This window comes from Lampetra planeri, chromosome 35, assembly GCF_965212315.1.
Source record: "Lampetra planeri chromosome 35, kcLamPlan1.2.h2, whole genome shotgun sequence".
Taxonomy (NCBI): Eukaryota; Metazoa; Chordata; class Hyperoartia; order Petromyzontiformes; family Petromyzontidae; genus Lampetra; species Lampetra planeri.
This window is the reverse complement of record NC_136141.1, coordinates 10,362,317-10,389,936: the sequence shown is the minus strand read 5'-3', so window position 1 is coordinate 10,389,936 and position 27,620 is coordinate 10,362,317. Positions and strand designations below refer to the sequence as shown.

Sequence of the window (27,620 nt, the reverse complement as noted above, 5' to 3'; positions counted from 1 at the left end):
TAGGCACAAAACTAGACTCTCATCCGCAATCCATATTCAGCCGGTAACATCGATGGCACTTCTTCCACACATTAACCATCAGCCAATCACATGAAGGGGTATAGACAATTCGTGTGGTGGAGGCGTGATGTTAAGTGCCTCACCTGGTATACAGGTGGTCGTGGGTTCAATCTGAACCCTGATGGCTGTATATTTGAAGTTGACATGTTCTCCCCGTGGTCGTGAGGATTTTTCTCCAGCTCCTACGGTTTTTCGCTCCACATTTAGGATCAATGTGCGTTTAGAATCTTTGTTTTTTATAATATTTCCACGTGATACACCACTTTGTTGAGCTACCATTTGTGGCCAGGTCGCTTCTGAAAAAGAGCTATATAGTTTAGTGGGCCTTACCTGCTAAAACACATCTATTTTTAATAGCTTTTACATCACAGCCCAGCTAGTAGCTGCGTTGGCCCATAATTCCCAGCGGCATGTGTTTGAGTGTCCATGAGATAATTGTTTTGGTGGAAACTGCCGGAAACAATCGCTGTTACAACCCCCTAATTTCTACGAAAAACGGCCACAAATGCAGGGCAATAATCGCGGCCAGAGTCTATTGACGACTTCTCTCTCACACCCCCCCCCGGCATCACGCACATTGCCACACAAAGTTCCACTTGCATCCACATTCCCAGTCTGTCCAGATATCTACGATAAATACCCCAGAACCACAATTCTTCTTCCACTTGTCGCGTTTGCTTCAATACCGACCGCCATCTCGTCTTTTAGCAAAAAACTCAATTGAAGGTCCCAGGCTGCTGCATCACGACCACGAACTGCCAGAATCTTAGATGGCCCCGGGGTCAAGGTTCGAACTACCGAGCTCTGCATCATCGCCAGATGCAAGCCGGTCACTTTTATCTTAAAAAGAACACACACACACACAATGACGTAAAATCCTGTTCACGTTAAACGCCACTGCTTGGGGGAAGCCGTTGTGGCGCAGACGAACCGTTCCCCAGGGGAGCGTGGAATCTCCACCGTTGGCTCAGGAGCAGCCAAGCGGATGATGATGGGCGCTGGGCAACGTTTGGCGCGAGAAGACACTGTGAGCTGTATGCTGCAGCGCGCACAACGGAGAGCCTGCAGGATACGCCGGTTGCCCTCCAAAGTTATTTTTGTTGGAGAAAAAAAACAAACCTTTTAAAGGCCACGCTGCCTCAAAACACGGAGAGTGGTTTGAGTTTTCAATAGCAAGGAATGTAAGCCGCTCATGAACGACTGCCAAGTCGACGCAGAACCACCGGCCCGGTTCGTGAACGCAGCAGGGTGCTCGTTCAAGTGTGAAATTCCACCGCTGCTAACTTAAAAATCACTATTACAACAATGACGAAAACGATATTAACTCAATATTTGCAGTAATTTGTCAATCTGCCGCTAGATGAAGGCCTCTCCACGTCATTCCGGTCATCGGGGCTTGTGACTGTACGTGAGTACGCTGGCAGTTCGCACGGATTTGTTGAATAACGGAAGTTCCAGCACCGATTCAAATACCACTCCGTCACTGATGTTGGCCAGGGTCTGGAATCAAACTGTGGTGGCTGGAGTTTGTAATGAAGTAGACGAACCAGTGCGTCGCCGCTTCATGGAATCATCCAAGTGGCTGAATCTATAGTCCCCAGCCAACAGATGGCAGCTTCAGTGCAGGTTCCCAAAGGCATAGCACATCAGGGCGATAGCGCAGCACGGGTGGATCGCCACGGTAACGCATCAGGGCGATAGCGCAGCACGGGTGGTTCTCGATCCGTCACGAGAGACGGTCAAAACCACCCGCACGTGGCACGCGGCACCCGCGGGCGACAAAACCTCCGGCGCGCTCGATTGGCTGCTGCTCCGCACTGATGGCACAAGCCAGAGGGGACGCCACCTCGGACGCTCTCCCGCATCGCCCCGCGGACGCCAATGCGACGCGCCCCTATAGCAGGACGAGTTCCCCGCCCTGCCCCCCGTCCCCCGTCCCCCGCGCGACCCATCGCGGCGCGGGAGGCATACTGACGCGCGTGCTCGAAGCCGGTCTGCATGCGCTTGTAGAGGCGGTGGCGCCACTCCCAGGCGGCGAGCTGGCGCTGGCGCTCGCACGCGTCGCAGCCGGCCGGCTCGTTGATGAGCTGCGCCGCCAGCTCCCCGACACGCTGCTCCGCCTCGCGCGCCAGCGCGCTCAGGTGCTGCGCCCGGCTCTCCAGGCTCACGACTGCACACGCACACAGATACGCGCACGTAGCCGTGAGCGGGCCGTCGGGAGCGAGCGCCGTTACCGAGCGCAGCCACAAAGGCCGGCGCGGCACGCGAAGAGGGTGGCTGGCCCTGCACCGTGGCCCCCGGGCTGCCTTTCGTCTCCCTAGTGGCCAGCGGCAATGGGACATTGGGGCGCAGAGTCGCCAATTAGAGATCTCTACGATTTGCCTATTCAGAGTTATAACACGTGACTCGTACTTGTTACGAAAGAAACTTGAAAGTTTACGAATGGAGTTTCCCCCTCCCTCCCTCCCACCCAAAGACTTCACGCCTCCACACACGGTTGTCCGATTCTCCTTTAATTTCCAAAACTATTCCCAACTCTCGACAAGAACATGTTAAAGAATAGAAAGTTTTAACCTTCTAACCTTCGGCGGAGTGAACAATTTAAGTGGTGTTTTTTTTTTAACCGAGGTCAAAGGTTGCAACAGAGCTCATCATCAATACCGCCGTAGCTACCCTGTTGCTTCTGCTCAGAAACACCCCTTAGGGAATTCCGCACGATAATTGTCGGCGCAGACGGACGGACGTGTGAGCGCGTCGGTCCGTCTGTCTGCACTCGGGTGACAAAAACCTCTCAGGGTGAGCGGCAGCCGGATGAGCAAAAAAGTTTCTCAATATGTCGATGCATTATGGGTGTTGGGAAGGAGGAGTCAAAATCACAAGTCGGGTTCAGAGTCAGAGTTTGGGTTGGAGTTATGGTGAGAGTTATGGTTATGGGCAGAGTGAGATTTGGGATAACGGTGAGAGCACGTGTTGGGGCTGATGCCTCAAGTAAGGTGGGCGAGATGTTAACTACCTCGCCTGGCAGACAGAAGATCGGGTCCTCCAGTTTTTCTCCATGCTCATTTAGAATAAACTTGGATTTAGAGTGTTTGACTGCTATACATTTCCACGTGATAAGCCACTTCATTGATCTATCATTTGTGGCCAGATCGCGTCTGAAATAGAGCTCTATAGCTGAGTGGGCCTTACCTGGTAAAATATAAAATATAGTTTAGTTTTCTTTCAATATTTTTTCAGTGATTTGTATAACAGTCCCTATACTTGGCACTCCTATCGTGTTTTTGCATTGTTTGTTGTTGTAACGTTCAGACCAGGCCCTACTGGACATCCTCCAGTATAAATAAATATTCTGGGCACAATCTAGTAAAATAAAAATGACAACCTAGTTTGGTTTATAGTTTTTAGTGTAGTTATGATTATGGGCAGAGTTAGAATTTGCATAACGGTGGGACTGCGTGTTAGACTGATTTCTTCTTCTTGGTTATTTCGGTAAAGTCACGTAGAAGGGAAGTAATAAAATGATAAAAATAAAACATAATAAAAAATTTTGACTGATGTCTCAAGCTAAGAGTTGGCGTCGAGCTTAAGAGTTCGGTTGGGGGCCACGGCTCTGCGCGTGTGTGCGTGCGAGCGGTGCGTGCGAGTGGTGCGTGCGTGCGAGTGGTGCGTGCGTGCGAGCGGCGCGTGTGTGCGTGCGCACGTTGCCGACGCGGCCTCGCGCCGTGGGCCTCACAGTGCGGGCTCTCGCGGGCGCCGGCACGCAGCAGCATGCGCGCCATGGGCACGTTGTTGGTCATGCTGGCGATGTCGAGCGGAACGAGGCCCTCGCTGTTGGGCGTGTTCAGGTCCAGCTCGTCGGGAGAGAAGCGGTCGAGCAGCAGGCGCACGCCCTCCATGTCCTGCTGCTCCACGGCCGCCAGCAGCGCCTCGCCGCACTGCAGGTTCGGCTAGCGGCGCACGCCGCGGGGGGGGATGGGGGTCAAAGGGTCACGTGAAGGCAAAGGCACAGATCTCCCGAATATTCGTAATGTAACTTTTTGGGCAAGTGCTGTTAGTGGGTACCAACTATGAAGCCGGGCATGGCACACAAGTCCAGAACACAAAGACAAAGATCCCCCGTATAGCCTACCCAGGCTGTAGGGGCAAGTGCTGCTAACGGGCAGCACCTATGAAGGCCGTGGCACGGCACACGAGGGCCACCGGCCAGTGGCCAGCAACATGCCCCGGCCGCCTTTGTCTCCCCAGTGTTAATGTTTGTACACATTTCACCGGGTACTCATTCGAGGCTCAGTCGACATAAGCGAGGCCCAGGACAAGTGCGGAAAATCGTCACCGGCACGGGGCCCGAGTGGCAATCGAACGCGCAGTGTTTTCTGTGGCGCAGCGTGCGTCCGTAGTTCCAGCGGGATCTGTGCGCCGCAGCAGCAGCAGCGGACGCCCCCCCTCCCCCACCCTCCCGGCAGCGCCAGCGCCTCCGTCCTCGCCGCTCCCCTCACCAGCGACGCCGACTTGCGCTGCTGCCGGTCCCTCTCGCGCTCCCGCTCGGACCGCGTGTGCACCGCGCACGCCTCGTCCGAGCCGCTGCCGCCGGCGCCGCGCAGCTTGTCCGAGAGGTTGCGGTACAAGCGCTTGGCGGCGCTCGGGGAGGCTCCGTCGGAACGCCGCGACGCCTGCGGCGCCAGGTTTAACGGGCCACCGCCGCCGCCGCCGCTCGCTGCCGGTGCCACGGTCGACGCCACTGGTCCACATCCCCCCGCCGGCGAGCTGAACTGCAGGTCGCGCATCTGCTGCGTCATCTCCTCCGGCGGAGGCCTGGGCCCGGGGAGAAGAGGCGTCATGAGAATAAACGACGGTCAGAATGGAAGTGCGGCTCTTAACCGTTTCCCCTTCCGATGACATACGTGTACGTACACGTACTCATTTAAGGCTGAGTCGACCTGGGGGAGGCCCGGAAGAAGTTCGCGTATATGTACGTGCACGTACGTTATTCGTTTTTCTTCCCATTTCCGTTCTGATTGTGTACGTTTACGTCATCAGATCGGAATCGATTCCAAATAAAATCGGAAGTAAAAGGCCGTGCTAGAGGGTGTGTGGCACAGTTTGGCGCCAACTATCATCGAGTGTGGTCGTGTCGCTCCGGTTCTCTGTGGTGAGTATAATATCTTTAAAAACAATGGCGCGGCTACGCCTTTCTTAATAAAATGTATGCTAACCGCGTGCACGCGTCACGAAATTCAGCGGTGGATGTGACCCACTCGAAACGGGGAAAGGGTCAATTGGCTTTTAGTGAAAATACACGGCGAGCACGGAGCGCAAACAACGAGCGAGCTGACGTCTCAGCCCACTCTCGCCAAAAGGCTCCACGCGCAAAACCATCGAGTCCAAGTTGGGCTGTCGCTTCGTTTGGCAACACTCCGGGTCCTGAGGATTGAAAGCTTTATTGTTTTTTTTTTGACTGCCGTGCGAGAAACATTTCCCACTCGCGGGGCCATAGGGGGATTGTGTGTTCACAACAAAGGTCATTTTGAAATGATCTCAGAAGCAGTTCTGTGAAATCTGCTTCCACGAGAGCCGTTATCGAATGCATCGTGATGCACTGCTTATTGCGAGAGTTCTGAATGGCCACCTCATCTCATGATGTGATGCGGTTAAAAGTTGAAGAGCATTGGGAAAAATATGTCTTTGTTTGTTATATTTACTTTTAATGACCTACATAGCTAGAATAGACAGATATAAAACAAATTTTCGAGGCATGAATGTTTGGCACCATACCGCATGGCCAGTGGCTTAGATGGGATGGATTGGCCGGTGCAGTGTTCTTGCAAAAGGCGGTACAGAAAATCTGATTCAGAAATAATTTCTTTGGAGCTGAATTCGTCGGGAATGTGAAATAAAGAAAATAAAAGTGACACCCGAGTTTGAAAGCCCTGCGACGGTTCCGCGCAGATTCAGATTCACCCACGATGAATTTGTCAACAGGCAAAGGTGCCCGGCGTCATCAGCCTCATCCACATCACCAGCTCGAATAATAACCAACTGAAACGCATGGGGCCATTGTGTCGTTTAGAACCGCTAACTCAACATCATCAGGGCTCATCAGTACAATTCAGTTATCAACGTTTCACTGCTGCCACATGCCTCTGGGAGCCCCATGTATAGAGAGGGCTTGTGACCTATACACTCTGGGGACCCGTTGGGCTCTTGCCCAAAGGCGACGACAACGATTCTCACCTGCGAATGATGGGAAACCTATTGCAACAGAAATATTGCCGCTGGGTCGGAAAAAAACAAGCAGATGTGACCACAAAATACACACGGGTGGGGTGCGAGCATTGCACGCGCGCAACATCTCCTCGGCCTTATCCAGACGATCGGCTCCAAAAGAACTGAGCCCCGGTGGTGCCTAGTCAGTGCCGCACGCCAGAGCCGAAGCCAACCCCGGGAGAGCGGCTGTCAACGCGAGAGGCGGCACACGGTCACACGTCGCGCCCACGACGGCGGCAACGTTCGGGCGATCGTCTCGGCGGCACCGCCGATGGCGACCGGTGGCAGCCCCGTTTGTTTGCGGCGGCCTTCTCGTGGGAAGTGGCAAAATATTGACGGGTCCGCCAGTGCCGAGCGCCACCGGTGAGGTGAATCGAGAGAACGCTTGCGGGTGGGAAGAGGCTGTTTGAGAGGTCTCAACAAATCTCTGTCAACAACGAGCTCCGAGCAGACGGCTACCCCGTGGTCAGGGTGGCCGCATCACGGCTACGGCAGTGCATTCTTCACACGAGACAAAGATCCCCCGTATAGCCTTAACAGGCTTTTGGGGCAAGTGCTGTTAGCGAGCACCTACCCTTCACACAACAACCGCCATTCGCCACTGAGTGGCAGTGACGTCACCAGGGCGTCTGTGCCAGGCTAAGTGCACGTTGAGGCCACGTGAAGTGTCGAACTCCTGCTGGCAGGAGGTCACGGGGCAGACCCAGGTGCCACGGCTCGACTGACTGAGACGACTGGCCGATGCACCACCTGTGCCCCCTACTGTGCCAACTCTTCACACGTACGCACGCACGTGCACTGCGCGGCCGCAGTGGAATATTTGGAGTGATCTTTTCACCAAATTCTTAATTTTACATGTTGAGGCAATCAGTGGCAGTGGTGTGGCACCATCCATCCCGCGCGGCACCCTCCGGGCTCCAGCAGGGCCCCGTTCTTGTTTCACCTGTTTGTCACACAGCCCCGGGATGCGGGGGCTGACTCCCCCACCCCCCGAGGACCCCAAGCGAACATTAGCCTTCCGCGTAGCCCACTCGCCGCCGTAATGTGCTTCTTCTCTCCGCATTTCCGCTCCTTGATGTCCCATCATCGCCGCCCACGTAAACGCGGAACACCGCGGCAGTTGTCCCCAGGTGCCCGGCAACCGGGACGGCGGGAAATGGCCGCAGGCGGCGGCGTTTTCCGCCCTCTCGCAATCCGACGAATTGCCGCGATTAGCAGCCTTCCAGAGTCTATCGCTTTGTGTGGTTTTTTTGTGCCATTATATTCGTCACAATGTCAGTTTAACTCGTAGTAAGGCATTTTAGCGACCAATATTATCCATGATAAGGTTTTTTATGGGGGTAAGATCGTGTGTCGTTCACCCCGCCACCACTCGACACGGCTACGTTAGTCAGGTTTGTTGCGTAAACAAAACGTGCCAATTAGTAACTACGTCAGCCAGAGTTGTGGCAAATCAACTCTGGCAAATCGCCTGAAAAAGCTGGTTGCAATCACCAGCGAAAACGTCACGGTACTAAAATTGTAAGTTTTGTGAGTTTACTCTCTAACACACCGGTGTAAAGGAGTAACAATCGGCTCGTTTTTTTGCGTGACAAATCTTACAAATTGTCTGTATCGGGTGGTGGTGGGTGAACGACACATTTATATTTACACGATCTAACCCAACAAAAACCTCTATTATTGCCACAATGCAGTGGCCAAAATATAGCCGCAACTCCTGGCTTTGACGTTCCTCGAGAGACGCTGCTGGTTGGATCATCAACCACATCAGAACATCAACAGGCAGATGTACACACCTCCCTCATGCATGGAAAATTAAAGGCACAGGAGTGCGACTGTGGCCATGAAACCCAAACCATGGACGATTTCGTAAATCTATTCAGACACCCAGAGACCCAAAGAGATGCACAGAGACCCATAGATATACGTAAATATACATGAAAGACAAGCCACAGTGTGATTGTGCCCATGCAAGCCATACTATGAACTGTAGAGTAAACCACTGCAGTCTGCGTTCCCTAACGGAGGAGCAGGAGCTAAACTAGACAAGCTCCTTCTCTCCCGAAACCCTAGAGAGCAGACCTGGAGATCATTGGCATTCAGCTTCTGAACGCACCGGCCTCACGCGCGAGAACAGGAATGGCTGTGTGCACTCGTGTGTCCGCGTGGAGCAGTGGCACATTGATGAGTTAGCGGCGCTGCACTGTGGACCCAGCGGGCATGAGTTCGATTGCCGGCCGCAGCTAACGTTGGCCATATACGAACCGACCGTGAGCCTCAAACCCGCCGCCCCATTCTAAGCCTTCACCAACATGCGACTGACCGGAGTGATGCAATTTGGTCACACAAAGCCCCGCAGCTTAGCAAGGCCTTTGTTCCACCGTAGATCAACAATAAGCCGTGAATCGGATTTCATCGGCATCATTATTATTGTCCACAATTGAAAAAGAAATCAGACGGCAGACGGCAATGTTTGCGAATCATGAAGCCTCCCTCTCGTCACTGCTTCGGGTAATTTAAGAGCTGCTCTGTGATCACTGCAGGATTAAGGTTGTCAGAGTAATCCATAGCGGATTCGAGCATGCTCCTTGGTAACAGGGGAGGTGCATGGAGGGTTGGGGGGGGTGTGGAGGGATGGAGGGGGAGATGGGGAGGGCTGGGTGGCCATGAAGAACAAGTTCAAGACCCAGCCTGGAAGCCCCTACGGGAACGTAACGAATGTACGCCGGTCTGCGACGTTCACTAGAACGCACGACGATTCATTAATCTTGAATAGAAACTGTCCTTCGCTGGGTTTTGCAAGTGAAAGGCGGCGTGATTAATGAGGAAATAATATAGTGGATTGAAACGAACCCCCACCCCCCCCTGATTCAATATGACTGCGAACGTTGAGAAAAAATGTAAGCGACCGGGGCCGTGAACCGAGTCTACGCCGCGTCAATGAGCTGAACCAACGAGCTCGACCCATTCACAACGTTACTGAACAAAATAATGAATAAACACATGAAGTTTGGGGCTGCTTTTGAATGTCCCAATCACTCCGCCGATGAATCCGCGAATCTCTCTCGCTCGGCGAGAAATTAATTAAGCCAAATAAATTATTCATTCGGTCACGTTCGGTTAACCTCCAGCGCACATTATGGATGAACGTCCGCGCGAGCGCTCGGGGCGCTGACGCCGCGCGACAGTCGAGCGGTGGCCGTGTGCCTCCACGGGGGGGGCTGGGGGTGGGGCTCGGGGGGGGGGCTCGGGGGGGGGGCTCGGAGGGGGGGCTCGGGGGCACCCCGAGAGACGCGCAACAGAGAAGAAGTCCCCCTGCCCCCCCTCCCCTCCCCCGCGCGTTACGTGCCGGTCAGAGAAGTCAACCAACACCGACGAACGTCTCCCCCCCTCTCTCTCGCCTTCTCTCTCGCTCTCTCTCTCGCACTCGCCCTCCCTCTTTTTTTTACGATCAGTGGAAACAAGAAGATGCTCGGTGTAGTCGGCACTTTGCTTCGTTCATCATTTCGTAGTTTTTTTTCATAACTTTGCTTTATGTAAACCCCCACCTCTCGCTCACTCTCTCGCTCTCTCTCTCTCGCCCTCTCTCTCGCACTCTCTCTCGCCCTCTCTCCCTAGAGGTCCAGCCACGGTCGGGGGGTGACGTCCGAAATCGCCGACCCTCATATGTCACACCCAATGGTCTGACGAAATAAAAAAAGAAATACATAAACGGCCAGATATATAAATGCAGGCCAGTCCCCGCAGTACGAACGCCCGACTCACGAAAATCCGCCCTTAGGGACGGGCATCCATGAGACGCGTATTTTGTGAACACTCCGACTTGTAAACGTGAACTCGCACCTGCGACCCGAGCCGCGGAACTATTTGGTTCGGCGCAGCGATCCTCAGCAAGATACTTAATCTTAACTCACGATGTTTATTTCACAAGGTAAGGCCCACTGAGCTGTGTAGTTCTTTCTCAGAAGCGACCTGGCCACAAAATGATAGCTTAACAAAGTGGCTTATCACGTCGAATTATATAGCAGCCAAATACTCTAAAGGCATGTTTCTAAATGTGGAGGGGAAAACCAGAGGACCCAGAAAAAAATCCATGCCACCATGGGGAGATACATGCAAACTCGAAATATACAGCAGGCATTTGGGTCGGGATTGAACCCACGACCTCCTGTATACCAGACGAGGTAGTTAACATCTCACCACCATGGCCGCATGTATGCTGGAACTATTGTTCCGACTTAATTCCGACCTACGAACCGTTAGACTTTACGAACGGGTCCCAGAAACGGAAGCCGCTCGTAAGTCGGGGACTGCCTGCAAATGTTAATAATGCCAAAGGCCATTTTAATACGCGGATACAACACTCGGATCCTTTGTTCGGCGAGCGTACCGCGTCCGCACACCGCAGCGCGCCCCCACCGCGCCGCGCGACACGGTAACGGGAGTTGTAAAGGCTTTGGAGTTAAGCGGGATTGGCTGGAGCTTTGCGAGTTGAATTCCTTTTCGGATTTTTAATCTTTTTTTTTAAATGCGCCCATTCAGTAATACAATACATCTTCATGTCCGTTTAACAGTCACCAACTCTTAGCTATGAATGGAATTACATCACCGACGTTTTGAAACATCACACAATTTTTAAAAGTTGACTCCGACCATGACTATGAACCGTTCACCTATTGTCTCTCTGTACTGCAGGTTAATCAGAATGTAATTCACTTTCGTGAATTGCCTTGTTGATGACAATGATGGCAATCGTACTCCAACCCTACGCTTACACACACCGCATTTGACCACGAGCAAAGTATACAACGCCCACATTTGTTTTTGGGTTAAGCAACGTGGCAGCGAAGCGTCGGACATCGCGCTGCACAGCACGCGGCACAACCCAAACCAAACTGTGTGCCGTACGTGGAATTAAGAAGAGTACCCTCTACACGACGTGGAAGTCGCTCCTCACACTCGCAAGGAATTGGCATGTTTTGTTTACGTGACAAACCTTACCAATTGGCTGTACCGGGTGGTTGCGGGTTTAACGACACATTCATATCGACGCGATATAACCCAAAACAACCTCGAGTATGGATAACATTGGTCGCGAAAGCTCACGGGTTAAACCCCCCAGGCGAGGTGGTTAACATCTCGCCACTGTGGGGCCCTTAAACGTGTTGTAGGGCGACGCAGCAGCAGCAGCATGACGGCGAGAAGCTGCTCAGTGGCGCGAGTCGAGGTTTACTTCTGGTCCAAGGGTGGCGATTTGGGAGTAGATTAACATTTCTTGGAGTCACGAATGCGTGCGCTTACAAAGGATAGGCGATTGGGCCCGGTGCAACAACTCCGCAATGGAATCACACCGGTGGGGTTTCTGGGCCCACGGCTACAAAAACACCCGCCCGAGAATCCATCCTGGCGAAGCAAATCTGTGCTGGTAGTCGCGCGTGTGTGTGTGGTGTGCATCACGGGGAACACCTACGAACTTGGAGATCCGGCTTCGATTCCCGCTCACGGTCAACGCCAGTGAAGACTATCTGAACTGGACCATGGACCTCCCCTAGGTCGACTAAGCCTGAAATTCGTACCTGGTGCGGTGTGTAAAAACATCTGTAAAAACAGACAAAGGTGGTCGGGCGTGGTGCTTGCCACCCCCCCCCCCTCGTGTGCCATGCCGGCCTTCATAAGTGCTCGTTCGCAGCACGTGTCCCCAACAGTCTGTTAAGGCTATATGGGGGATATTTGTCTTTATTACATTGCATGCTATGTGAGTGTGCTGTGTGTGCATGCGTGCAAACGTGGGCAGTTGTGGTGCAGTGCATAGCGCACTGCGCTACGAACCCCAGTAACTCAAATTCGATTCCCGCTCACTGCCATCACTAGTGACGATTGTCTGAACCGGTTCTGGGCCTCCCCGAGGTCGACTCCGCCTGAAATGAGTACCCGTTGCGGTGTGTCAACATCACCACTGACAAAGGTGGCTGGGAATGAGTGATCACCCACCTCCTCGTGCGCCGTGCCGTCCTCAATAAGTGCTCGCACTTGCCCCAACACTCTGTTAAAGACGCCGTGGGATAATTTTTGTCTTTTCTTGTTTGTGAGTAAAACTGTTAAAAAATAAAAAAACCTGTCTCTTTACCTTTCATCAACGTTCATTTCCTGCTTACCTTCCTTATGCTATTCGTTGCGCAAGGTTGCAATTTACTTTGCTGGGTCGGTGTTAGCCGCTGAGGATGTGCCAGGTCTATCCGTCATTCCCGTTGCTCTATGCCCTGCGTTTTGTGTTTAGCCTATCGTCCTTCCCCACACAACTCCGATTAGAACGTATGGTGTGAAAGAAGTTCAACATACATGCATGCCCCCTGTACCCCTCCCGTCCTGCTGTGAGGTGCACTGATGCCGACCTTACGGAGGGAGATACTGGCACGTCAAATCGAGATCGATTGATTGATGTATCGTGAGTGTGATGTGCATGTGTGTTGTGCATTAGTATGTTGTGTGCATGAGTGTGTTGTGCATGATTCACGAGTGTGTCGTGCACGAGCGACGTGTACGTGAGTGTCGTATGAATGCGCGCGTGAATTTGTATTTCGCTGGCAGCAATGGGGAGTGGCACGAGTTTGCTGCGCTGCCTGAAGTTCCACTGGCGACAAAAACAACAGGTCCCGTTCGACCCCCCCCCCCCCCGCTTAACAAACAAGCGCCGTCGACAGTCGTTGAAAGTGGCCGCCCTCGGGCTTTGTGCAGAAAAAGAACGACGCGGATTTAAGAAATACCTTGAGCTCTCCAAAGCAGCCGAGGGAACGCCAACAAGTTGCTTCTTTCGCCTCACATACACGTTTATAGATTCTTTGAAAAGATCGAACAATGACTTCCAAAGAGTTTCCTTGAGATGATTCAAATGTCCCAGGGCCCAGCGGTGGCGTTTGGCGAAGCTCACAGAGTGGACTGGTCGTCTCTGCACGAGGCCAGAAAACCCATTTCTCTCTCTCGCTCGCTCCGCGCGGAAACAGGCGGCACCCTCCCTCCCCTACTGCCAAATGAACGGGCGCCACAGTGGCTAGGAGATGTTAACTACCTCGCCTGGTCTACAGGAGGCCGTGGGGTTGATTCCCGACCCTGACGCCTGCTGCTGCTGTATATTTGGAGTTTGCGTGTCTCTCTCCCCGTGGTTGCGTGGATTTTCTCCGGGTCCTCCGGGTTTTCCCTCCATGTTTAGAATCAACATCGCACGTTTAAAATAGTTGGCTGCAAACACATTCCCACGCGATGAGCCTCTTCGTTGAGCTATCATTTGTGGCCAGGCCGCTTCGGAAAACGAGCTACATAACTCAGTGGTTAAATAAATACATCATTTCTAGTTTATAAAACTCTTCAATATTTGCACGGGGAAAATTACATTAACCCTCTCAATCTGTGTGTGTGTGATGCCGAGGTACGGAGACACCATCGTTATTCACGTCCAAGCGCGCTTGAGGGCATCCGGAGTGGACGTGCGCAGTGCCCGATTTCACGGAAACACTCCCTCGAGAGGTATTATTGTTCACAAACATGTTCCAGGAAAAGCAAGGCTCAGCCTCCAAGACTCATGATAAAGATTGTTTGGGTTAGATCGCGTAAATATAAATGTTTCGTTAACCCACAACCGCCACCCGACACAGCCAATTAGCAAAGTTTGTCACGTAAACAAAACGTGCCAATTATCGTAATCAGAATCAGAATATTTATTTATCCTGGAGGTTACTAGTTACTACTTCAGTACACCAGTGTTTTGCACGTACATTTATGAGGAAGCCATTAGTTTGTTGTCCTTCCCCTGCACCTCTGATTAGCGCGGTTGTCTACGTACGGTGCGACAGAAGTTCACGTACACGTACATACATACATACAGCCGCAGTCGCTAAGCCATCACCGCGCCATTTGGAATGTTCCTCCAGGCATGGCGATCCATCGCCCCCGGGCAGACCGACTGCTGGCTAGGCGGAGCGCGCGTCCCCTCGCGCCGCGAGCCTTCGCACGCTCGCGCCTCGTCGACCGCGGAGCGTCGAGTCGAACGTCCATTAGAAGACGCTCCGGCGAGGTGCCCAAATAGACCCGGCGGCGGTGCCGGGTGACGCCCCCCCCCCCCCCGGCGCGGGATGTGGCGGTGACATTTAGGACGAAGCGAACCTGGGTCCCAACGGCGGCGTCCGAGGTCTCTGAGTAATCAAGGGCTGATGTTAACGAGTCCTATTCAGCTTCCCCAAAGCGCTCCTCCGCCTTGCCCGTGATCACCGCTGTAGTCCATTGTGACAATCCCCTTCAGTAACAAAGGCAAAGACAAACATTCAGCGTATAGCCGTCACAGACCGTCGGGGCAAGTGATGTTTGCTTGCACTTATGAAGGCTGGCACGGCACACACGAGGGGGTGTGTGGCCATCACCACGCCCGGCCGCCTTTGTCTTCCGTGGCGATGTTTACACACCATGCCAGGTACTCATTTGAGGCTGAGTCGACCTAGGGGAGGCCTATGACCGGTTCAGATAATTGTCACCGGTGTTGGCCGTGAGCGGGAATCAAACTCGGGTCGCCGGGTTCGTAGAGCAGCGCAGCGCTAACCGCTACGCCACCGCTCCCCCCAATGTTAACAGCCACTCTGCCGGCTGATCTCGTTGTGTCCTTCCAACACACGTCCGCCATTCATTTTGCAACCTCGCCGCACATTGCCTGCCCTGTTCGCACTCGCGTTGAACTCGAATTTGCAGCTCCCGCCCCCTCCTTGTGAAGCACCTTTAATCGACTGCCGCGATTTATCTTTCACGGTCGTTGTAATGACCGCGCCGTCGGCGCTGAATGCCATCTCAAAGTTTACGTTCACGCCTTCGCTTTGCCCCAAACATTCGGACGTCTCTCGGGATTGTGCCGAGGGCCCCGCGTCGGTGAGACCGTGTCGTCTCCTGCTGCTGCTGCTCCTCCTCCCGCCGTGCGCTCTCCCAATGCGGCGTTTGCCTCGAGTCGCGTCCACGTACATGTTGTGCTCAGACCTTGGTTCTGCGAGCGCTCGAAATGAACGCTTCCGCCCCCGGCGAATCGCGCAGCCTCAGTCCACGCAAGCCCCGGACAAAGCTATTTAATGCCGCTTAGTCTGCCACACGGGATCTTATTATTGACGACGGTGTCTGCGTGGTCGATGGTAGGTAAAAAAAGAAAGCCCTTTCATAAATCCCACTTGCTCACGAGGTTCGGTTTGGTTGGCGGATCCAAGGGGAGAGCCACATGGCAGTGCCGTTCATTGCAAAGCCCCACGGGGGGGGGGGGGGGCACTGGCGGTCCCTGGTGGCCTTTAGTGTGTCCCCCCTGACGTTCGGCCGCCCCGAGAATACACAAAATGTGAAAACACCACCCCATCATCATCATCGTGCTACTGTCAAACCCAACAATGGGTTCAAATGTGTGGCGGCCCTCGCAATGATGATGTTTTATCGGCGACAGTGGCCCCCCCCCTCTGAAAAGGAGTGTAAACCACACGGTCAGAGGGGGTAATCGACCCCCCTCCCCCACTCAACCAAAAAATGTGGTATTGTACCGATATTTGCCAGTGAAAACACATTGCGTTTGTGCTATTAATGTCGGAATATATTTTTAAAAGTTCTAAATGTTGGAGTCGCCAGCACCGAGGAACGTTTCTAGATCCGTCTCTGGTTTTGGCTGGCTTTTTAAAAAATTCCTAAAGTCAGTTCCCGAAGACATTTGTCAAATATTCACACGAATGGTAGCATGGTCGGTGGACGGAATTTGAATTTTTCAAATCAAGATTTGTTTTCCCTCCCCTTTTTCAGAAACGAATCAAGAAACATTCCGCTTTTGAGAGATTTCATGTCTGAGAAGACATTTCCCAAATTACTGAGATAATGTTGTTCTAACGGCCACCTCCCACTTCTCTTTGAATGATGTTCACAGTTTATTCCTGGCCCTGGAGATTTCCCAGTCTCACACTGCGAAGGGAAGTGGTTGCTCCTTCCACTGTGGCGTATGTGCCATCCTCCATTTACGAGACACGCTTTTTCTCCCGTGGTATAAGAAAGATTTTATAAAAAATATTGTTATTATGATGTGAATCTGCATAAAATGTATCCGCCAGTTGTATGATTACGCCGCTTATCATGCACGACGTTTGCATTCCTGCGCTCCCCACTTTTGATGCGGCAATCAGTAACTCCCGATTGCGATGGCATATTCAATCACCCCCTGTGTGTCACGTTCCTTTGATTTATTCCGTATTATTTTTCCTGATGGTTTCTCAGAGTTTCTGCATTTTATGCCTTTTGTTCGTCATATTCATGGCAAACTCTCCGCTGTTGATTCAGGTAGCCGCGTATTTTGACACACAGGGCTGTGTGTCAAAGAAGGACCGAGGGCACGACAGAGCAGACGAGAGGGGCTGACGCTTGCGCTCGAGATGGGTGTTCATGTGTGGGGTCACTGAAATGAATCGGGGGAAAAAAAGCGGATGCAAAATTCAGGTGGTCAATCGTGTTGCTTCTTCGCTTGGGGGACGCTTTTGTAATTATCGTGGAAGGATACGGGGGGTGGGGGGAACAATGCGTGAGTTTAGCATGGCAGGAAAAAGCACTGAAGCGTGACCCAGGAATGGCCGGTTGCCATCGGGCCGGCAAATGTGCAGGACAGGGAAGGGGCTGCCCACCGAGAAGGGAATCGGAGTGGACGCCCGGAGGTCATCGTCGATCGGACGATGGGAAGGCCTCTCAAGCCGGCGGGTCTGGGCGTTGGCGAGACAAAAACTACGGGTGGGGATCTGGCAAAGCGGGAGGGGGGAGGCCATGGAATCGAACTCGGGCGGCGGAGTCCCAGGCCCGTCGTCGCACCCCACCCAGCGGCACCACCGCACGTGAGGCCGTGACCCATTCGATGTTGCAACGCCGCTCGTCCCGCTCGCCGCCATCGTGATACGGAGTAAACATTGTACCCACGTGGCCCCTTTGTGGTCGCTTTCAACGCCCGGAAAATCGTGTTTGCTGTGTTTTGTTGGGTTGTGTTTTTTCCCCGTAGATGTTGACCGTGAACTTCTGGACAAACACCGGTGGTGATATATCAGGTTGACACGCACACAGGCACACACGCGCACACACAAAGATCCCCCGTGTAGCCTTAACAAACTGTTTGGGGGCAAGTGCTGTTAGCGAGCACCTATGAAGGCTGGCCCAGCACACGAGCGGATGGGTGACCAGCACCACGCCCGACCACCTTTGTCTCCCCAGTGGTGATATTTTTAAACAACCGCACCAGGTACTAATTTAAGGCTGAGTCGACCTAGGGGAGGCCCAGGGACCGGTTCAGATAATCATCACTGGTGTTGGCCGTGATCGGGAAACAAACTCGGATCGCTGGGTCCGTAGCACAGCGTGCTAACAACTACACTACCGCTCCCCAACAACAACAACCGCCATTCACCACCAAGTCGTGGTGACCACGACGCTTGTGCCAGGCTATGTGCACCTTGAGGCCACGTGAAGTGTCAAACGCCCGCTGGCAGGAGGTCACGGGGCAGACCCAGATGCCACAGGTCGACTGACTGAGACTACTGGCTGATGCACCACCTGTGCCCCCTACTGTGCCATTGCTGTGCTTTATCCACCCGGCGCTCCGCTCGTTGTTGTGAGCATCGCTCCTCCGCCCTCCATTGTTGTTGGAGGGCAACTGCCTCCAACTGCCCAGTAGCGTCCTTCACGAGCCTCCTCCACAGAGGCCGATCTTGACACCGCTGGTACCAGTCATCGGCAAGTCCACTCAGCTCCACATCCTCCTGTACCATATCACTCCATCTCTTCTCTAGCCCGTGCCGTGCCCGTTTAGCCCCCTCGATCCGGCCGAACAAAAGCTGTTTCGGCATGTGGTGGCTGGGTATGCGGGCTACATGGCCCAGCCAATGCAGCCTTGCCTGCCGGAGGAGCTCACTGATGGGACATTGTCCAGATCTTTCAAGGATTTGTGAGCTCCTCACACAATCCAGCCTGGTTAAACCGAGGATGGATCGTAGGCAGGCCAGCCTAAATGTTTCTAACCGGTGAAGATGTTCCATTAGGGGGGTCCACGTTTTGCAAGCATAGAGAAGGGAAGGAATGACTGTGGCCGAGAAGACCTGAAGCTTCGTGCGGAGCGACAGACCAGGTAGCTTCCACACTGCGTTACACAACCGATGAAAAGATAATGCCACTCGACTGATTCGGAGTGAGGCCTCTGCTGTTAAACTGGAGCCGGTCATGAGCACACTGCCCAGGTATGGGAAACTCTCCACTCTCTTCACAACTGCCCTATCACCAATTGGGAGTTGTGGGGGTGGAGTGTCCGATGGTACAACATACCCAGGCAGGTGCTTAGTTTTGGTGGGGCTGATGGTAAGTCCCCACCTCTTAGTGGCAAGCTCCAGTTTCAGCAGCAGCGCCTCCAACTCCTCCTCTGAGTGAGCAGCAATTACCAGATCATCGGCATACATAACATGGTTGAGCAAGAGGGAGCCATCTCTTGACCGCACCCGGGCATCCATCAGCCTCCCATTGTATCTGTACCAGATGGAAATTCCTCCGGTACAGCTATTGAAGGCTTCACGAACTACGTGGTCGAAATAGATGTTAAATAATGTGGGAGGCAGAGGACATCCCTGTCACACCCCGAAGTGTACAGGGAATGGCTCCGACTCCCGGCCACGTAGCTTTACCCGGGCCCGCTCACCATCATGAAGGTCCTGAATGATTGTGAGCAGAGGGTCAGGGACTCCGAAATTACGATGAACAACTCAGAGGTAGGCCTACTGATGGTATCACAGGCCTTGACCAGGTCAATAAAGCAGAGATGTAGGTCTTGTTGGAATTCCCTACACCTCTGCAGTAGCAGACGGACAGAAAATATGGCATCTGTGCAGGACCGCCCTTTCCTGAAACCGCATTGGGGCTCCGCAAGCTTCTCCTCAGCGTGCCTAGCAAGGCGATGTTGAGTAATCCTTGCCAGGACCTTTCCCGGCACACTGAGGAGTGAGATGCCCCTGTAGTTGTTACAGTCTGTGCGGTCCCCCTTCTTAAAGAGGTCCCCCTTCTTAAAGAAGGGGACCACCAGGACATCCTTCCAATCCTTCAGAACCCGTCCAGTGGTCCAGACTGTTGTTATGATGTAATGTAGGGCAGTCTGTGCACAAACGCCACTCTCCCTCAGCATTTCGCTTGGAAGATCATCTCTGCCCGGTGCCTTTCCTGGTCTCAGGCTCTGGATCGCCTTCAGTAATTCCTCAACATATGGCACCTCAGCCAGCCACTCACAGGGGTGACTTCTTCTTTCAAAATTTGAGGCACCGCAGCCTCAGCAGGGTCATCCCCACTTTGTCCCACGTTGTTTTCTAGCCTGAGGGATTTCCCCTCCCCTGGACCTCACATAAATGCTCAGCAAATCTGCAAACCTGTTCCTGGGGGTTGGAGATTGGATAGATTGGATCACCGTTCTTTCCCCTAATGATGGTAATAGATGTGGCATTGCAGGTTACTTTTTTATGGAATTTAAGAGTGATTTGTGATCGCGGGCCATTGAGGCAGACTCCATCTCCTCCGCAACCCGGGGCCACCACCCATCCTTGCAGCGCCTCATGGCTCTCCGAACCTCCGAGCACACATGCATGCACACAAAAACAAAACAAAGGTCCCCCGTGTAGCCTGAACAGACTGTTGAGACAAGTGCTGTTAACGAGCACCTGCGAATGCCTGCACGGCACATGAGGGGTTGGGTGGCCAACTCCATGCCCGGCCGCCTTTGTCTCCCCAGTGGCGATGTTTACACACCATGCCACGTACTCTTTTCAGGCTGAATCGACCTAGGGGAGGCCTGACCGGTTCAAATAATTGCACACTGGCGTTGGCGGTGAGCGGCAATCAAACGCGGGTCGCCGGGTTCGTAGAGCAGCGCTAACCACTACACTGCCGCTCCCCACTCGCCTGGACCTTCTTCTTGTTGAGGCAGCCGTCCCGGGCACATTCCCGCTCATCCCGGTCGGTGTTTGTCCATTGCGTGCTAACGCTCCATTCGAGACCATGCATTTGCACGTCGATTTGTCACGTGACACAGTTTGTCTCTCCTCTGATGTTCCATTTCCTCCATCGCTGCATTTTTATTTTTTTATTTTGCTACTGTGGTGAAGTCGGAGCCCACTCTTGCAAATGGGACTCATCCCCACCTCTCCAATTCTCATCGGGGTTAAAGAAAAATAAACCTGAACTTGAAACTTAAACTGCAAATGTAACGCGTGGGCGTGTCAGCGGCCGCTTGTAATCCTATCTGTTAAAGAAAAGAGTTCCGTGAGCTCAACGGATTCATCTCGTCTCAATCGAGAGTCTGAATATACCGCGGGTTGTCCGTTGCTGGGCCACACGGCGAGCATCTCCGCTCCCGAGCGTCCACCGCGCGCTACCGCGGCAGCGGCAGGAGTCGAAGGCTCAACTCGCAGCTCTGTCTCTCACTGTTCAAATACACCTACCATTAAAATGATAGACTGATCATTTCTTTGTCAGTGGGCAAACGTACAAAATCAGCAGGGAATCAAAGACTTTTTTCCCTCACTGTACATGGACAAAATGTTGGAACGTAATCAGCTGCGTTGAGTTTGTTGTCTTTCCCCGGCACCTCCGATCGGCATGGTTGGTCTACGTAAGGTGCGAAATAAGTCCAACGTACATACATACAAGAGGGATACAGATGGGAATGACATGTAGTGAGATGAGAGATACAGACGGCACACAGAGATGTAGTGAGATGAGAGGAATCTAGTTAAGAGAAAGAGAGAGAGAGTTGCTAGTGAGATGAGAGATACAGACAGAGATGTAGTGAGATGAGAGATACACACGGCACACAGAGATGTAGTGAGATGAGAGATACAGTCTGGAGCCGCGTGGGCTGCTGATGTCTCCGTGCCCAGCGCTGCCTCCTCTGTGGGGGGGATGCGGTCGCTAGGGCCGCTCCTTGAGATTCAAGGATTTTTTATTCATTTAGTGGGAGCAGCTGTGCAGACAAAAACAAAGATCCCCCATCTAGCTGACCCAGGCTGTAGGGGCAAGTGCTATGAGTGAGCAGCACCTATGAAGGCCGCAGAACGGCACACGAGGGGGTGGGTGGCCAGCACCACGGCCCGGCCGCCTTTGTCTCCCCAGTGGCAATGTTTTTCCATGCCGCACGACGTACTCATTTGAGGCTGAGTCGACCTAGGGGATGCCCAGGGACCGGTTTAGATAACCGTCACCGATGTTGGCCATGAGCGGGAATCGAACTTGGGTTGCCGGGTTCGTAGCGCGTCGTGCTAACACACACACACGCACGTGCGCGCACGCGCAGGCTGGACAAACACAAACAAGCCACGTGTGGTCCATCGGTGATGCATAGCAGAGGGAGGGTGGGGGGGTCTCGCGACCCACAGGTCCGTTCAGAATGTTCAGTTGATAACAATAAGAATGTACACAATTTATGAAGACGCACAATAGAATATTCACTGACTCAAAAGCCTCTCCGAGTGAGAATTTTGCTCGGGGATGTTTGGCAAAAAAAAAGGTTGAAAAAGAGAGAACTCTTAATTCCGCAGAGACAGCAATTTCATAAACCCGCTTGCTGTACTCCCCCATGCCACGCTACCGGGTGTGTTCACACAAGATCCATCTCTGGGCATCCCACCAAGCACAGCACTCCGAAGGGACGCTGTGGGTTACAAGGCATGCGTTTCCCCCCGAGAGGCTGATTTCTATTCCACGGGGTTGATTGGTGTGGGTGGATGTCAGGCTTGCGACGCAGAGCAGCGAATATATTTCAAGCGCTTTCCCAGGCCTCGCTCGTGCCTTCCCGAACTGGACGTGACAATGTGGGCACGTACGTTGAACTTCTTTCAACGTACGTGGTGAGTGGTGTGACAGTGCAGGTGGTGAGTGGTGAGTGACACTGCAGGTGGTGAGTGGTGAGTGACACTGCAGGTGGTGAGTGGTGAGTTACACTGCAGGTAGTGAGTGGTGAGTGACACTGCAGGTGGTGAGTGGTGAGTTACACTGCAGGTGGTGAGTGGTGAGTTACACTGCAGGTGGTGAGTGGTGAGTGACACTGCAGGTGGTGAGTGGTGAGTGACACTGCAGGTGGTGAGTGGTGAGTGACACTGCAGGTGGTGAGTGGTGAGTGACACTGCAGGTGGTGAGTGGTGAGTGACACTGCAGGTGGTGAGTGGTGAGTGACACTGCAGGTGGTGAGTGGTGAGTGACACTGCAGGTGGTGAGTGGTGAGTGACACTGCAGCTGGTGAGTGGTGAGTGACACTGCAGGTAGTGAGTGGTGAGTGACACTGCAGGTGGTGAGTGGTGAGTGACGCTGCAGGTGGTGAGTGGTGAGTGACACTGCAGGTGGTGAGTGGTGAGTGACACTGCAGGTGCTGAGTGGTGAGTGACACTGCAGGTGGTGAGTGGTGAGTGACGCTGCAGGTGGTGAGTGGTGAGTGACACTGCAGCTGGTGAGTGGTGAGTGACACTGCAGGTGGTGAGTGGTGAGTGACACTGCAGGTGGTGAGTGGTGAGTGACACTGCAGGTGGTGAGTGACACTGCAGGTGGTGAGTGGTGAGTGACACCGCAGGTGGTGAGTGGTGAGTGACACTGCAGGTGGTGAGTGGTGAGTGACACTGCAGGTGGTGAGTGACACTGCAGGTGGTGAGTGGTGAGTGACACCGCAGGTGGTGAGTGGTGAGTGACACTGCAGGTGGTGAGTGGTGAGTGACACTGCAGGTGGTGAGTGACACTGCAGGTGGTGAGTGGTGAGTGACACTGCAGCTGGTGAGTGGTGAGTGACACTGCAGGTGGTGAGTGACACTGCAGGTGGTGAGTGGTGAGTGACACCGCAGGTGGTGAGTGGTGAGTGACACCGCAGGTGGTGAGTGACACCGCAGGTGGTGAGTGGTGAGTGACACTGCAGGTGGTGAGTGGTGAGTGACACTGCAGGTGGTGAGTGGTGAGTGACACCGCAGGTGGTGAGTGACACCGCAGGTGGTGAGTGGTGAGTGACACTGCAGGTGGTGAGTGGTGAGTGACACCGCAGGTGGTGAGTGGTGAGTGACGCTGCAGGTGGTGAGTGGTGAGTGACACTGCAGGTGGTGAGTGGTGAGTGACACTGCAGGTGGTGAGTGGTGAGTGACGCTGCAGGTGGTGAGTGGTGAGTGACACTGCAGGTGGTGAGTGGTGAGTGACACCGCAGGTGGTGAGTGGTGAGTGACACTGCAGGTGGTGAGTGGTGAGTGACACTGCAGGTGGTGAGTGGTGAGTGACACTGCAGGTGGTGAGTGGTGAGTGACACTGCAGGTGGTGAGTGGTGAGTGACACTGCAGGTGGTGAGTGGTGAGTGACACTGCAGGTGGTGAGTGGTGAGTGACACCGCAGGTGGTGAGTGGAGAGTGACACTGCAGGTGGTGAGTGGTGAGTGACACTGCAGGTGGTGAGTGACACTGCAGGTGGTGAGTGGTGAGTGACGCTGCAGGTGGTGAGTGGTGAGTGACACTGCAGGTGGTGAGTGGTGAGTGACACTGCAGGTGGTGAGTGGTGAGTGACACTGCAGGTGGTGAGTGGTGAGTGACACTGCAGGTGGTGAGTGGTGAGTGACACCGCAGGTGGTGAGTGACACTGCAGGTGGTGAGTGGTGAGTGACGCTGCAGGTGGTGAGTGGTGAGTGACACTGCAGGTGGTGAGTGGTGAGTGACACTGCAGGTGGTGAGTGGTAGAGTGTCAGGGTGGTGAGTGGTGAGTGACACTGCAGGTGGTGAGTGGTGAGTGACACCGCAGGTGGTGAGTGACACTGCAGGTGGTGAGTGGTGAGTGACGCTGCAGGTGGTGAGTGGTGAGTGACACCGCAGGTGGTGAGTGGTGAGTGACACTGCAGGTGGTGAGTGGTGAGTGACACTGCAGGTGGTGAGTGGTGAGTGACACTGCAGGTGGTGAGTGGTGAGTGACACTGCAGGTGGTGAGTGGTGAGTGACGCTGCAGGTGGTGAGTGGTGAGTGACACTGCAGGTGGTGAGTGGTGAGTGACACCGCAGGTGGTGAGTGACACTGCAGGTGGTGAGTGGTGAGTGACACTGCAGGTGGTGAGTGACACTGCAGGTGGTGAGTGGTGAGTGACACTGCAAGTGGTGAGTGGTGAGTGACACAGCAGGTGGTGAGTGGTGAGTGACACCGCAGGTGGTGAGTGACACTGCAGGTGGTGAGTGGTGAGTGACACTGCAGGTGGTGAGTGGTGAGTGACACTGCAGGTGGTGAGTGGTGAGTGACACCGCAGGTGGTGAGTGGTGAGTGACACTGCAGGTGGTGAGTGGTGAGTGACACTGCAGGTGGTGAGTGGTGAGTGACACTGCAGGTGGTGAGTGGTGAGTGACACCGCAGGTGGTGAGTGGTGAGTGACACTGCAGGTGGTGAGTGGTGAGTGGTGAGTGACGCTGCAGGTGGTGAGTGGTGAGTGACACTGCAGGTGGTGAGTGGTGAGTGACAGGGTGGTGAGTGGTGAGTGACACTGCAGGTGGTGAGTGGTGAGTGACACTGCAGGTGGTGAGTGGTGAGTGACACTGCAGGTGGTGAGTGGTGAGTGACACTGCAGGTGGTGAGTGACACTGCAGGTGGTGAGTGGTGAGTGACACTGCAGGTGGTGAGTGGTAGAGTGTCAGGGTGGTGAGTGGTGAGTGACAGGGTGGTGAGTGGTGAGTGACACTGCAGGTGGTGAGTGGTGAGTGACACTGCAGGTGGTGAGTGGTGAGTGACACTGCAGGTGGTGAGTGGTAGAGTGTCAGGGTGGTGAGTGGTGAGTGACAGGGTGGTGAGTGGTGAGTGACACTGCAGGTGGTGAGTGGTGAGTGACACTGCAGGTGGTGAGTGGTGAGTGACACTGCAGGTGGTGAGTGGTAGAGTGTCAGGGTGGTGAGTGGTGAGTGACACTGCAGGTGGTGAGTGGTGAGTGACACTGCAGGTGGTGAGTGGTAGAGTATCAGGGTGGTGAGTGGTGAGTGACAGGGTGGTGAGTGGTGAGTTACACTGCAGGTGGTGAGTGGTGAGTTACACTGCAGGTGGTGAGTGGTAGAGTGTCAGGGTGGTGAGTGGTGAGTGACAGGGTGGTGAGTGGTGAGTTACACTGCAGGTGGTGAGTGGTAGAGTGTCAGGGTGGTGAGTGGTGAGTGACAGGGTGGTGAGTGGTGAGTGACACCGCAGGTGGTGAGTGGTGAGTGACGCTGCAGGTGGTGAGTGGTGAGTGACGCTGCAGGTGGTGAGTGGTGAGTGACACTGCAGGTGGTGAGTGGTAGAGTGTCAGGGTGGTGAGTGGTGAGTGACAGGGTGGTGAGTGGTGAGTGACACTGCAGGTGGTGAGTGGTGAGTGACACTGCAGGTGGTGAGTGGTGAGTGACACTGCAGGTGGTGAGTGGTGAGTGACACTGCAGGTGGTGAGTGGTGAGTGACAGGGTGGTGAGTGGTAGTGATCAAGGACCCTTCTCTGAGGGTCACCACCTGCCGACTGTAACTGATCCCCACCGCGTGCGGGTCGTGACCTCTGGGGGGCCCTGAGAGGCTCTTGCGAGTGGCACCATCCCGTGGCTGCTCGCCCAATCAAGACACGGGCACCTCGGGTCGCGCGTGCACGTGCACGTGCAAACTCTGGCTGTCCGCCTGATGGTGCTGGTTGTAATTACTGGCGAAACGTTGTAGTCGATTTGTAAATTTCGTGGATTTTACTCTCCACCACACCGGCCTGCTGAACCAGTCACGATTCGTGACGAACCTTACTAACGTGACGAACCTTAGTCATCGGCTGTGTCGGGTGGTGGCGGGTTCAACGACACATTCATACCTACGCGATCGAACCCAACAACCTACATTATGTACGCACGTTGAACTCCTCACGCACCGTCGGTAGCCAACCGCGCCGAGACGGACGTGCTCACCAGTTGAGGGCGACCGAGCGAGGGCGAGCGGACGAGGAGAGCGGGGAGGCTCCCGCGCTGCGGCTCCTGCGGCTCCTGTGGCTCAGTCGCTGCTGAGCCCAGCGCACGACATCGCCCTCAAACCTGGGCGGAGGAGGGCAACGGCGGGGGGGGGAGGGGGGGACACACAGAGGGGGGGGGGGGGGGAGACACGGGGGGTCAGCGTCGACGCAGCGCCGGCAGTCCCTCATCGTCGTCGGCGCCGCCTCGCGCGAGTGGATTTACCCAGCGGTCTGACGTTTCAGGCAACGGTCCTTCTTCAGAGCAGGCAGAAATCGTCGTATTGTTTAATCGTCGCGTTAATATTAACATCGAGGAGAGGATAATGATGATGGCTGCTATCATGACGTCTCCCGTCTTCCCATCGTCCTCGTGAAATAACGTGATAGACAAAGATCCCCCGCGTAGCCTTTCAGACTGTTGGGGCAAGTGCTGCGAGCGAGTGGCACCTATTAAGGCCGGCTATCGACCTAGAGTAGGCCCGGGACCGGTTCAGATAATCGTCACCGCTGTTGGCCGCGAGAGGGAATCGAACTCGGGCCGCCGGGTTTATAGCGCGCCGCGCTAACCACCGCGCCACCGCTCACGTGAGACGCAGCAACACGATTGGCAAGTGCACACTTCACACTCCACGCTGTCTTCCCGAAGCAGCAGCGAGGGTGCTGGAGGTTGTTGACGCGTCGGTCTGGTGACGGCACGCGGCTCAAACCCAGCTGACACGCGGTGGTTATGAAGTCGCAACGCTGTGGCACCGTCTGCTGCTTCTCTCTCTCTCGATAACGACGATGATGACGATGATGATGACGATGATAATTATGATGACGATGACAACGACGACGATGAAAACTATGATGACGATGATGATGACGATAATGACGATGATGACAATGATGATGACGATGATAATGATGATGATGATAATTATGATGACGATGATGACGATGATAACGATGATGACGATGATGACGATGATAATGATGACGATGATAATTATGATGACGATGACGAGGACAACGACGACGATGAAAACTATGATGACGATGATGATGACGATAATGACGATGATGACAATGATGATGACGATGATAATGATGATGATGATAATTATGATGACGATGATGACGATGATAACGATGATGACGATGATGACGATGATAATGATGACGATGATAATTATGATGACGATGATAACGATGATGACGAGGATAACGACGACGATGATAACGATGACGATGATAACGATGATGATGACGATGATGATGACGATGATAACGATGATCATGACGATGATAACGAT

At 53.9% G+C, this 27,620-nt stretch overlaps 1 protein-coding gene across 1 annotated transcript in view; it reads right to left on the bottom strand.

The window, feature by feature from the left end:
- Positions 1 to 26,398, bottom strand: part of ANKFN1 (ankyrin repeat and fibronectin type III domain containing 1) — a 71,809-nt gene extending 45,411 nt beyond the window's left edge. The window contains exons 1-4 of the mRNA XM_078610777.1: positions 26,285 to 26,398; positions 4,557 to 4,872; positions 3,794 to 4,007; positions 2,036 to 2,230 (exon numbers count right to left, since the gene is read on the bottom strand). Coding sequence (XP_078466903.1) covers positions 2,036 to 2,230; positions 3,794 to 4,007; positions 4,557 to 4,856 — 709 coding nt within the window. The 5' untranslated portion in view covers positions 4,857 to 4,872; positions 26,285 to 26,398. The remainder of the gene's footprint in view (positions 1 to 2,035; positions 2,231 to 3,793; positions 4,008 to 4,556; positions 4,873 to 26,284) is intronic.
- Between the last annotated feature and the right edge of the window lie 1,222 nt (positions 26,399 to 27,620).